The 13,980-nt window shown below is 38.5% G+C and overlaps 1 protein-coding gene across 1 annotated transcript in view; it reads left to right on the top strand.

Annotated features, from left to right (window-relative positions):
• The window catches only part of CDH20 (cadherin 20), a 204,875-nt gene that overhangs the window by 168,429 nt on the left and 22,466 nt on the right, over positions 1-13,980 (top strand). The window contains exons 6-7 of the mRNA XM_039230486.1: positions 1,661-1,848; positions 10,964-11,217. Coding sequence (XP_039086417.1) covers positions 1,661-1,848; positions 10,964-11,217 — 442 coding nt within the window. The remainder of the gene's footprint in view (positions 1-1,660; positions 1,849-10,963; positions 11,218-13,980) is intronic.

Below are 13,980 nucleotides of genomic sequence, written 5' to 3'. Positions count from 1 at the left end.
TACACATATGCTTGTCTAAACACAGAACACACAGCTTTCCTGGTGTGGGAAATATACTTGTTTGTTTTTCCCAAAAGTTCTGCAATAGCAAAGTCTGATTCATCAACAACTTTGGAAGAAAAGGGAAAGAGATCATGAAATCCACGTGCCTGCCAGCTTAATACAGACATCAGCAATTTCCTGGCTCTTATTTGCAAAGAACAGGCTTTATTTCTTCTCCTGCACAAGGGAGGGTGCTGTGAGCTGGTTGGGTGCTGTCAACCTCCCCAAATCTTTGTGAAACTCAACCCCTCACATCCCAGGCTTCCCTGTAGCTTGAAATACATATTAGAATGAGAGACTATGAACATATTGAAAAGTGATTGTGTGATTTTCTTTGTTCTTTAGTTAGTCACATTTTGATTGACAAAATAATGAAGAACATCAAAAAGTTGAGCCCCAGAGATGGTAAGGTAGCGAAGACACAACTCTTTGGAAATGAAAATGAACTAAATTTAACTGTGAATTCAAAATAATCAAGTTGCAAAGGAGAACATTTCCAACTCAGATTCTCACCTATGTGACGGTGTTTGGGGTATTCTAATCTGGATCAAGAGAACAAGCCACAGCAGAGGTCTGCAGGGGGCAGAGCCGAAGGCAAAGACACACTGATGGACAGCACAAGGAGCTGGGAGCTGGTAGTAGAATAGCTGCAGCTGCTCTTTGAGGCTGTTCCTCATTTAGAGCTCACTGATCCACTAACTTTGGGCAGGTGGACAGAGCTAGAAACTCCATACACTGGCCAGGCCACAAAGGAAACCGTGGGTACTTTCAAGTGTGAACAGGATAAATATATACTTGGCAATCACCATGTTTTTTTTTTTCCTTTCTGAGAAGGAATTAACATTTGGGGAAATAGTTCATTAGGAAGGACTGAAAGATCAGAAAGCAAGAAAATTCCTTCACTCTGAATGTAGTCAGTAAGAGAAGAAATATTTTGGGAGCGCCTGGGTGGTTCAGTCGGTTAAGCGTCTGACTCATGATTTCAGCTCAGGTTGTAATCTCACAGTTCATGGGTTCAGGCCCCACATCGGGCTCTGCACTGACAGTGTGGAGCCCACTTGTGATTCTCTCTCCCTCTCTCTCTGCCCTTCCCCCACTCTCAAAAATAAATAAGCTATAAAAAAGCACGGGGGGAGGGAGAAAAAATATTTTTGTTTTCACCTTATCCTATTCTTTTTTTAATGTTTTGTTTGTTTGTTTTTGAGAGAGAGCGTGAGTTGGGTAGGGGCAGAGAGAGGAGGACAGAGGATCTAAAGCAGGCTCTGCTCTGACAGCAGCAAGCCTGACGTGGGGCTTGAACTCACGAACCGTGAGATCATGACCTGAGCTCAACTCAGACGCTCAACTAACTGAACCACCCAGGCACCCCTCATCCTGTCCTATTCTTAAAATTAGGTCAAGCTATTTTGGCCCTTCCTTATTAAACACCCAGTATAGACTCTGACCTCATAATGCTCCGCCTCTCTGGATTTCAGGTTTTCCTCTATAAAACTCATGTTTTAATTCTTAAACCAGGAGAAAGGCATTTTGCCCAGCATGCCTGATATGATTTGACACTACTGAGGCATTTTTTATAGCAACAGATTACATGAACGCATGCTCTGACCTTTCTTCACAGAACATTATCAGATGAGTGTGTTGGAATCAGCTCCAGTTAGCTCCACTGTGGGCAGAGTGTTTGCCAAGGACTTGGATGAAGGAATCAATGCAGAGATGAAATACACCATTGTGGACGGAGATGGTGCAGATGCGTTTGACATTAACACAGATCCAAATTTCCAAGTAGGCATCATAACTGTGAAGAAGGTAAGGCAACCCCTCTTGCCAAATCATGTTAATGGAGACTGGGAATATATATCAGATCAGTAAGGGCTGCTACACTAGCAATTTGTAATGTTTGAAAACCTCAGACAAATGTTCTTTCTGCTTGTTAAAAAAAAACTCCTTTTGCTTACCCATAAATACTGGGTGTGTCATCATTTTGTAGAGAGGGTAGTTATGTCATGATAAAAATATAATTATGTCATTTCTCCCAATTCATTACTTAATCACTTGAAAAACTGTTGCAGCTTAATTCACTAATGATGCTAATGACTTGATCAATATTTACAGTTGAGTAACACTCATTTCTTACTATATTATACCATAACTAATAAAGCAAGCTATAATATTATTTATGATTCAGTAAGTAACATGCAGAGATTTTTTTCATTGCTACTTGAAGATCCACAGATGCTAATTAGACTTGGAAAACTATTATCAAACATAGCTACTGGGTGGCATTATCACTTGAAACTCCTTTGCTTCATAAATTACCAAGTTTTATGAATATAAGCAATCAACTTTTTCTGTGACATAAAACACATATGGATATATTGGGGTGGAAAATAAAACCTTAAAAAACTGAAGTTGTAATGACCTAGTAGCTATATATCTGATGAAACTCAAAAACTCATTCATTTAATCTTCCATCTCTTCTATTTTAAATACATCTAAGATATCTCATTTATTCAACAAATATTTGTTGAGCATCTACCTATATTCCAGGTATCACTCTACATGTATAATATAGAGAGTAAGTAAAATAACTGCCTATAAAAATATCTGCCTTTGTGGAGCTTACATTCTAATAAGGGGAAGAAGACAATCAAAATACCAAATAAATCAATAAAGTAATATAGTACTAGAAAGTGATAAATACCACACTGGAGAAGGGCAGAACAGAATAAAAGTGAGATCAGAAAAGCCAAGATGACGTCAAATTTAAATTGGGATTGGCTTCACAGAGAAGTGACATTTATACAAAGATTTAAAGTGGGTAGTTACAGCACAGAGCTGGACAAGGCTGACAATGCAAACCCCTGGGAGGTGCCCTACAAATGACTTTCAGTAATTTTACGCAGCCCTAAAGACAAGGGAATGGGCATGGAGATGTTGAGGAAAAGCGTTCCAGGCAAAGGGACAACCAGTACCAAGGCCCAGAGATGGGTTCTGCCTACTTTGTTTCAAAAGCAACAAAGGGGTTGATAAGGCTCAGTAGAGGGGAAGACTAGTAGAGGAAAAAATCAGACCTATAAATGTACAATCTATAGGCTGCTCTAAGTATTTTTTCCTCTGAGTAAAGTGGGGAACAACTAGAGAACTTTAAAACATGTATAACTGGACTTTCATTATAAAATAATTGCTCTGTAGGCTGTGTTGAAAAAAGACCATAAGAGGGGAGCAATAATCCAGGTAGGAGATGATAGTGGCTCAGCCTAAGGTGGTAGGAATGGAGGTGGTGAGATGCGGTCAGGATCTGGATAAACTTTGAAAGTAGCGCCCACTGGATTTCCTAACAAACTGAATAAGGATATGAAAGAAAGAGAGAAATCAACTGAGCAACAAGAACAGAGCTACCTCTAACTAAGATGGGGGAGTCTACACGTAGAGAAGGTAGCAGGCAGTGACAAATACTGGTTTTAACTTCTGGACATGTCACTCAAGTGGACATGTGTAGTAGCTACTGGGTATAGGAATATGGAGTTTAGACAAGAGTTCTGGGCTGGAAATATAAGTTTGGGAGTCAAAAGCATATAAATGGTGCTTAAAGCAAATACAACAGAATGACATTCCAAGGGACTGGGCACAGATGGAGAAGACAGTGAAAATGAGCCCCGTAGCACCCTAGCATGAAGAGGTGAGAGAGAAGGGCAAGGATAAGCAAGGAGACTAAGAAGGAGAGATCAGGAAAACAGGAGGAAAATTAAGGGAGTGTGGTGCCCAGGCATTAAAAACTGTCTCCAGGAGAAAGGAAAGACAAATGCTGTTGAAGATCATGTAAGAACATTGAAAACCAACCACAGACTTTAGGAACATGGAGATCATCGATGACTTTCACAAAAGCAACAAAGTCATAACTTAGAATGGGGCACTCAGTTAATAATGTCTTTAACAACACCTTTACTACATGCTATTCCACGGAGTAGAATTAACACTGCTTTAGAAGTGAAGAGTTCATATATTTGTCCTATATTTACATAAGCAATATACAAATACACCAAAAGAACAGATAAGTCAGCATCTCACCAACCAGAAATCTTTATAAACCAGCACACAATGACCTCAAAACAGTATAAAATGCTGATACTAACTTCAGAATCATCAAATAAACCTGGATGTAATTTAAATATTAGTTTCTTATTTTATTCTCTTCCTTTGAGTTAATAACATGTTAGAATTATAAAAGATGACTAGAAATAATAATACCACCTTGGGGTATGACATAAGATTAAGATCATTCCCCTATGATGTGGTATGCCTCAAGTAAAAAGTTAATAATGCACTGCTTACTATGTCTGGTAACTGAATACAAGGTAGATGCTCAAAGATTTGGAGAATTAGTGTTTCTTTAATGCAAAAAATTTCTTTAAAAAAATGAATCAGAAAAAAAGCTTTTGGGATTCTCAATATATTTTAAATTTTATTTTATATCTTAAAATAATATATAATTCTAAATAATATACTAATGTATTTCAAGTTATTAGATTATAGCTTAGACCTTATTATAGGCCATTCATTTTAAAAAAACATTAACTATTACAATTTTGTATCTGAAGGGAACCTCAAAATATTGTTTCTCCAGCTCCCTTATATGGAGAAAAGATTAAACCTTCTAAGATTGACCACTATCTTTCATTGTCATTACTAAATCTATATCCATATTTAATCAAAACAGACATCAGTTCGGCCAAGGTCATTTGGATTTCTCTTATGAACTTAGGAGGTGATAGAAAATGGAATTAAAAAAGAGGTCAATAGGTTGGGTAGATGGACAAGTCAAAGATAATAAATACTTTAGAGGCTACTGACTGCTCAGTCTATACTTTCGGAACAACATTCACTCAAGATGCCTGGTCCACACTCATCTTCCCAATTTGTCATTAATAATGTCATATAAAAGTGAAACAGAAGTTCTGCTTTTGATTTATTTCCCTAAGCCCTATTATTAGTCTAACAAGCACATACTTTTTCAAAAAGAAAAATTAAGTTGAATTGATAGAATTGGGTCTTCATAAAACCACAGTGATTACTACCCAGTACCATGGGTCTTTTGGCTTTTAAGTAATCAATCAATTGATTTCCAGTCTCAACTCAAATGCTTGAAAGATAACTTGAAATATGTAATTTTCAGATTGCTCTTTATTCTAGAGGAGCATGCTGTCATGCTATACTCCAGTCTTCAGCATGTCTTCCATCTCCCATCATACAGCAAGCAATTGTTTGGGGTCCATTTTCCTCGTAGGCAGGCCACAAAAAGCAAAACTGTATTTCATCAAATCTAAGATGCCCATGAAATGGAAATCACATCATTGTTTTATATATCACTTTAAAAAAAAAAAAAAAAAACTCTTGCAATTCAAATGGTACAATGCTTTCTACTTCCTTATTTGTAAGGAAAATAAAAGCTTTTTTGTAAAAAAGCTCTTGTTGGCACAGATATATGTGCTTCACTAACATCAGAGTTGTTTCCATGCCACTCTGCCCATACGACAATTTTTGTTTCAATGTCAAATATTAGTACAATCTTTCTGAAGACATTTTAGAAGACAATAAAGTTCAACACATGTAATCCCAACAATGTGTGGAGCTCAGGTGAAATGCATGCATGCTCTCTCCTGCGGGGCCTAGAGCAACTGTAAGATGCCATCAACTGGAGAAGCAACACTATTTCCAAAATGTCAAAATATGAAAAGACGCACACCTTAAGATCACTAAAATATCATAACATAAAATCTGTGTATATTATCACCCAAATGGTACTTGTCAATACTCATCAAAACTTGTGGTGGAAAACTTTTTTACACTACTCAATGTAACATTTTTTGCTGCCTTTTGGATTTTAGGCCCTTACTAGGCACTGGGGAATAAACATCTAATTCTTAGCCTTTGCCCTTAGTTTGGTGAAAAGAACCATCACAGAAACATTTGTAAAACAGAGAAAGAAGAACCATAATAAAAGAACCACAAAATATGACAAAGTACTATGGGAACAGAGGAAGGAGTAATTAATTCCGCCTAAAGAAGGAGTATTACTATTTTGTGCCCGATTTTTGTGGTTCAATTTTCAAGAATATAATATCTCTTCATCATATTATGTGCTTTAAGTCTAGGAAGTTTCTTGAATTTGGAACTTGGGTTCTGGATTACTCTTCGATGATTTACTATTACAACTATGGAAATAAATAATTCTTTGATGTTAAAAAAAACAAGTACAAAAACTTTTCAAGACAGAAGTCAAACTCCTATATCAATTGTGAGCAACTTAAAGCTTAGGGCATTTAGGGCAATGTTTTCTTTCAATTTTAAATAATAAAATTATTTAAGTGAGGGAGACAATCTTAATGTAATCATCAGTGGGTAATTTATTTTCAAAAAAATTTTTAGCAATTGAAAACTCACTTTAGTCCCTTCAACAGATAGTATTGGAACTGGATATCCATATACAAAAAAACACACTTTACTACCTCACAAAAACAAATTCAAAATGGATCATATACCTACCTAAATGTAATAAACTGAACCTATAAAGTTTCTAGAAGGAACATGGAAGGGAATCTTTCTGACCCTTATTGGGCAAAGATTTCTTAGATATGACACCAAAACCACAATAAGAAAGTGATAAGACTCTATCAAAATGAAGAGTTTCTTTTCTTCAGGGCACCTGCGTCCAGCTCATGATTTCAGCTCAGGTCTTGATCTCAGGGTCATGAGATCGAGCCCCACACAGAGCTCTGCACTGGGCATGGAGCCTGCTTAAAATTCTCTCTTTTTCTCTCCCTCAGCCCCTCCTCCACAAGCACACACACATGCTCGCTCTCTCTCTAAAAAAAAGTTTCTTCTCTTCAAAAGCACTGTTAAAACTAATCACAGATTGGGAATAAATATTTGCCAACACTTGTCTGATAAAGGACTTGAATATAGACTATATAAAGAACTCCTCAAGAAGATATACAAAAATGCTAAACATCATTAGGCATTAGGGAAATACAAATCACAATGAGATACTGCTTCATACCCACTAGAATGGCTAAAATCAGAAAAACTGATGAAATCAAGTAATGATAAGGATGTTGAGCAGTTAGAACTCTCATACACTCCTGGAAGGAATTCAAAATGATACAGCCACTTTAAAAAATGGTGCAGGGGGTGTCTGGGAGGCTCAGTAAGTTGAGCATCTGACTTCAGCTCAGGTCATGATCTCACAATTTGTGGGTTTGAGCCCCACATCAGGTTCGCTGTGGTCAGTGCAAAGCCACTTTGTTGCTTTGGATCCTGTCTCCCTCTCTCTCTGCCACTCCCCCACTCAAACTCTCTCTCACAAAGACTGAAAAAAAAAAAAAAAGAACTTACAAAAATAAATAAACATTGGCTTGGAAGTTTCTTATAATGTTAAAATATATTTAACCATACAATCCTACAATCCAATTCCTAGGTTTTTACCCAACTTAAATAAAACTCTACTTTCACACAAAAGCCTGTATGCAATGTTCATGGCAGAATTATTCATAACCATCAGAAACTAGAAACAACCCAAATGTACCTCAAGTAGAGAATAGGTAAATAAGCTGTGGTACACCCATACAGTAAATAGTACGTGGTAATAAAAAGGGACAGACTATTCATTCACAAAACAACATGAATGAATTTCAAACACATCATGCCAACTAAAAGAAGAGATTCAAAAAAGTATTTCCTGAACAGTTCCATTTATACAACATTTATACAACATTTTTTTAATATTTTATGTTTTTTATTTTTATTTTTGAGAGAGAGAGAGGTAGAGACAGACAGATCACTGAGTGGTGGAGGGGCAGAGAGAGAGGGAGACACAATATGAAACAGGCTCCAGGCTTGGAGCTGTCAGCACAGAGCCCAATGCCAGGCCTGAACTCATAAACTGCAAGGTCATGACCTGAGCTGAAGTTGGCTGCTCAACCAACAGAGCCTCCCAGGTGCCCCTAAACATTCTTATAATAGAGACAGAACACAGATCAGTGGTTGCCAGTGGGGAGGGACTGACCACAAAGGAGCCACTGGACAAGGAGTAATGGTGGAGGGACCACAGTGATGGACTGTTTCCACCTAACTCTATGTCAAAACCTACAAAACTTTATACTAAAAACAGATGAACTTTAATGTACATAAATTATACTTTAAGAAAAAAAAACAAAATGGGACGCCTGAGTGGCTCAGTCAGTTGAGCATCCGACTTCAGCTGAAGTCATGATCCCACGGTTTGTGGGTTCGAGCCCCACACTGGGCTCTGTGCTAACAGCTTGGAGCCTGGAGCCTGCTTTGGACTCTCTCTCTCTCTCTCTCTCTCTCTCTCTCTCTCTCCCTCTCTCTCTCTCTGCCCTTCCCCGACTCACGCTATAAATCTCTCTGTCAAAAATAAACATTAAAAAAAATAGTACAAATTTATGCCAAATTACAAAATGACTTAAAATTAAGGGGAAAACAAACTTTACCTAGCTCAAACCTACCATGAACAACAGTGCCTACTTTGGGTGACCCATATTTAAGGAAAGAATTTTAAGAGAACATAATGTAATTTAACAGGAAAAGATGAATATCTAGATTTGGAGAGTAAGTATAAATAAAATAAATTGGTAGGGCACCTGGGTGGCTCAGTCAGTTAAGCATTCGACTCGTGGCTCAGGTCATGATCACCCAGTTCCATGTATTCAAGCCCATTGTTGGGCTCTGCACTGACGGTGCACAGCCTGCTTGGGATTTCTGGTCTCCCTCTCTCTCTGTCCCTGCCCCACTAGCACTGTCTCTGTCGCTCTCAAAATAAACCAATAAACTTTAAATAAATAAATGGATAGATAGATAGATAAGTAAAATTGGTAAAACTATTCCTTCAAGTAAAACTATTCCTTCCTATCATATAATCTGAATGGTAGATTTCCCCGTTAATAAAACCTTGCCTTTTTAAAAATTTATTTATTTATTTACTAAATGATCTCTAAACCCAACATGGGGCTCAAACTTAAAACCCTGAGATTAAGAGCCTCAGGCTCTACTTGACTGAGCCATCCAAGGCCCCTAAAGCCTTGCCTTTGATGAAGAACTAGCGAGACAGGCAAGCTGGTTTAAATGGGCATCGCTGACTCCAAGGACACAAGGAATACAACGTATGGCATAAATAAATGCAAAACATGCAGCAGCCAAACAACGAAATAAAACTCTTTTGTCAGAATCTGAAAATACACAATTTAATTAAAGCCGCTTCTACTGCTGTTTGTTTCTCAAAAGCAAAGCACTTAATTAAATGGACACATGCCTCCTTCTAACATAAAATGTGCTGACATTCAGCATATTTTATGAAAAGAAGTGCCAGTGAATATTTAGTTAGAAAAATTTAAGTCACTGTTAAGTGGACAGGTGACTTTTTGCTTTAGTTACTCCTTCGCTATCCACTGTAATTATTTTAAAGGACAGCCTTTCCATGATTTTTTTTTTATTATTGATGATGTTTTGAGGGAATTTTTGCTCAAAACATTTAGATATTTTTTTGGAAAAAAAATAAATGGATCACTCTTTTTTTAATGTAAAAATACATGTATCATATTTTTAATTTATTTTTTAAATTTACATCCAAGGTAGTTAGTATATAGTGCAACAATGATTTCAGGAGTAGATTCCTTAATGCCCCTTACCCATTTAACCCACCCCCCTCCCACCACCCCTCCAGGAACCCTGTTTCTTCTTCAGAGTCTCTTATGTTTTGTCCCCCTCCCTGTTTTTACATTAATAAATGGATCATTCTTAAGGGATACAATTCAAGTTCACTTTCTACCCTAAAATGTTGTAATTTTTTTGACAGAAAACATTCTTACGGTATGAATAGATTAAAGAAAAAAGGAATCATCAAAAAACTGTATGATTTGGAATGTTACCAGACAAAGATAAAGTTTTGTGGGTGCCTCTGGATGAGGAATTTAAAACTCCAGACCAGCAGGGTGCCTGGGTGGCTCAGTAGGTTAAGTATCTGACTTCATCTCAGGTCACGATCTCACAGTTCATAAGTTAGAGCCCCACATCAGGCTCTGTGCTGACAGCTCAAAACCCAGAGCCAGCTTTAAATTATGTGTCTCCCTCTCTCTCTGCCCCTCCCCACTTATGCTCTTGTCTCTCTCTCTCTCTCTAAAATAAATAAACATTAAAAAAATCTAGAGCAGCATTTCTACTCTGACACTATGTAACCATGTCTGCTTAGCCCAGTATTCTGAGCTTCCTGTGACTCAGTCTCTTCAATTGTAAAATGAGGCACTGGTTTAGGTTCTTAAAGAAGATTTTTACAGGAGAACAGCTATGGGAAACTTAATACACAAACAGTGATCTAACACAGTGCTCTGAGAACTCCTGTAAGGTGTTTATGGTAGTTTCTTGGGGAAAAAAATCACTATTGCCTTTGTACTTAAGAAGAATTTTTTAAAGAAGAAAATGGAAAAGACGTAGGCCTCAGTTATATGGATATTCTGAAACTGAACTAAAAATCTCTCTTAATTATCATGACACCTTTTAGATAAACAAGCATCTCTGAAGATAAGGTAATCAGGCTGATTAAAGAGTAGGCACACTGAAGTAGAGCCTGCGCAGAGTGCAGTGGAGGTCCTGATCAGTACACTGGCTGCCTTCACTCTCTGAAGTGTCTAGCATCTTCCTTACCTTCTTTACCCAATTTGTTGAAAATGACCTTAAGATCAAGAACTACCGAACACAGGAAAAATTCCCTGGTTTTTCCCTTTGCCCCTTTCCCACCATTTTAATGAAGATGAGAACCTACACCCTGGCTATCGATATTGGCCATCCTTTAGAACCTTGACATATATGCTCATGGCTAATCAATTTTCCTGTTCCTGTTACTTTTCAGCCCCTGAGTTTTGAAAGCAAGAAAAGTTACACCTTGAAAGTGGAAGGAGCCAATCCTCACCTAGAGATGCGTTTTCTGAACCTAGGCCCATTTCAGGACACAACGACAGTGCACATCAGTGTGGAAGATGTGGACGAGCCCCCCATATTTGAACCTGGCTTTTACTTTGTGGAGGTTCCTGAGGATGTGGCGATTGGAACAACCATACAGATCATTTCTGCCAAGGACCCAGATGTGACCAACAACTCAATCAGGTTTTTCCGTCGATTTCACCTTTATTACATCTTCTAGCACTTTTTCCCTTTGCTTATTCTGAAGACTCTCCTTACTTCTTCCTGTTCAAGTAACAAGGTCTTTTCATGTTATTCAGAAGTATCATTATATTGGTAACTCACTGTCAATTGGTTTAGCAAAAAGCACACAGGTGCGCGCATGTACACACGCGCGCTCACACACACACACACACCCCCCTTAGTTTTCAGTCCTGGCCCTAGCAACATTTTCAGACGGAGTCTTTGTTGTGATGGGCTGTTCTGGGCATGGTTCAATGTTTAACAACATCTCTGGTCTCTATCCCACTAAATGCCAGTAGCACCTCTGAGCTGTGACAGCCTAAAATGTCCCCATATTTTACCAATGTCCCAGGAGGAAGGGGTGGGGGGGGGCCAAAAGCATCCCCAATTGAGAACTACTAATTCAGATAAAGTACAGACAGACACAAAGATTACCAAAACATTTTAAAAATCTGTACAATCTTGGCTTGGAGTACCTGGGTGGCTCAGTCGGTGAAGCATCTGACTTCAGCTCAGGTCATAATCACATGGCTTATGAGTTCAAGCCTGGAGCCTGCCTTGGATTCTGTATCTCCCTCTCTCTCTGCCCCTCCCCTACTCATTCTCTCTCTCTCTCTCAAAAATAAACGTTAAAAAAACATTTTTTAATTGTCAAATCATAGTGAGGAATACAAAAGTGATCACTGCACACTCAATTTTTAGGAAACTTTGATTTTTCTACTTTAAAAAAATGAGGGAAAAAGTATACTATATATATTTCCATATACTATAGAAAGAACATAGAAACCACTCGTGTCTGGGGCACCTGGGTGACTCAGTGGGCTAAGCATCCGGCTTCGGCTCAGGTCATGATCTCACAATTCATGGGTTCGAGCCCCGCGTCAGGCTCTGTGCTGACAGCCAGCTCAGAGCCTGGAGCCTGCTTCAGATTATGTGTCTCCCTCTCTCTCTCACCCTCCCTTGCTCACACTGTCTGTCTCTTTCTCTCTCAGAAATAAATAAAACATTAAAATTTTTTAAAAAGAAAAGAAACGAAACTACTCCTGTCCAAGGCTTCGATGCCATGTAGAATGGCCTGACAGGGCAAGCCTCTGTATCGGTCTCTCTAAAGTGTGTTCTGAACTTAGATTCCAATCAAGATGCTTCCCCATCAAGAGGTGGAGGAGAGCTGCTCTTATAGCCATGGCCATTTCCCCCATCAATTCTGGAACCAAAGTGCAAACAGCTGGTGGACAGGTTGACACCTCAACCTTCCAGAGCAACTGCCAAGCCTCTGAAGCTCGACACAAAAGATCAGGATTCCAAGGCTGTTTGAGGCCATCTGTCACATTCATTGTGGAAAGCCACGTGGTAAAATGGATCTGGGGCTTCAGCGCATGCAGACAACGCATTTTAAATGCACCCCAATTTATCAAATGCCTTTCCTATCATAGTTATTTCCTTCACCTAGTGCTATTTTGTATTTAATGAAAATGTGCTTTTTCAGCTTAACGAGGATAGTTCTCTCCTGAGAATAACTATAGTAGGGGAAATCTGCTTCGTCTAACCCATTAGTAAACATTTCACATTTCAGGCATTAAAAAAAAAAATGGCTAAAATGATTTTGTTTGAATTCTGATCTTTGATTTTTAGAAAGCAACTAATCTTTCCAATATAAATTATACTGACTTTATAGAAGTGGTATTTCAACCTTAAGCTTTTTAAATGTATAAGAGGAGGGAGGAAGTTAGTGAAACTGTATCATTCCCAACATGAATGATACATAATAACCACAACATAAATGGAACAAATTCTATAAATTCCTATTTTCAAAAGACAAAAATATACATATATTTACATTATATTATATATACAGATATATAGATATATAATCAATTAGTTAGCCTATTCATGTTAGAGAAGATACTGTAGGGAAAACTTTAGAGAATAAACCTTTATGGAGGAAAGAGGGAAATAAAACAAACACAAGCTTGAAAAAAATCAGAGCCAATTTCTAAAATAGTCAATTAGAATATCCAGTGGATACTTCCACATCTTCTTTCCAGATTCTGACTCTGGACTTCCACATGGTAAGCACCAGAAACAAGACTGTTAGGAGTCACACTGCTAAATGACAGGCAAAAGGGGCTGAATGTAATCAGAAAACACATACACACTCTAGACTGTGTGTGCAGTATTCAAGACTAAAGCCAGGATCTCAAGACATATGTAGAAATGAAAGCAAAACACCAACAGACTCACATCCACTACTGCCGTGGAGCGGTGAGGCACACACAAGAGACCCCGTCTGGGGGCGCCTGGGTGGCTCCGTCAGTTGAGCGTCCAACTTTGCTCAGGTCATGATCTCACAGTTCGTGAGTTCAAGCCCTGCATTGGGCTCTGTGCCTGCTTCGAATTCTGCGGCTCCCTCTCTCTCTCTGACCCTCTCCTGCTCATGCTCTATCTCCCTGTCTCTCAAAAATTTAAAAATAAAAAAAAAAAGAAAGAAAGAAACCCTGTCTGGCAAACAGAAAATGCGGCTTTAGATGACCAGCCTTTGAAAACCATCAGCTGGCCAGCAGCAGGGAGGCCGATAATGGAGAGACTTTCTATTCCAAGAGATCCCAGTCAGGAGGAATCCACGAGTGACTGAATAGAGCCAGAGGCAGACAGCAGGGTCCATCCGACTTATTCTGGGGCGGAACTCTAGGTCCTGGGAGAGAAACTGGCAAGAACAGCATGAAA

This window comes from Hyaena hyaena, unplaced genomic scaffold (assembly GCF_003009895.1).
Source record: "Hyaena hyaena isolate Hyena2069 unplaced genomic scaffold, ASM300989v1 scaffold_47, whole genome shotgun sequence".
Classification (NCBI taxonomy): Eukaryota; Metazoa; Chordata; class Mammalia; order Carnivora; family Hyaenidae; genus Hyaena; species Hyaena hyaena.
Note: the sequence above shows the minus strand (reverse complement) of the source record. Positions and strands in the feature narration are given on the sequence as shown.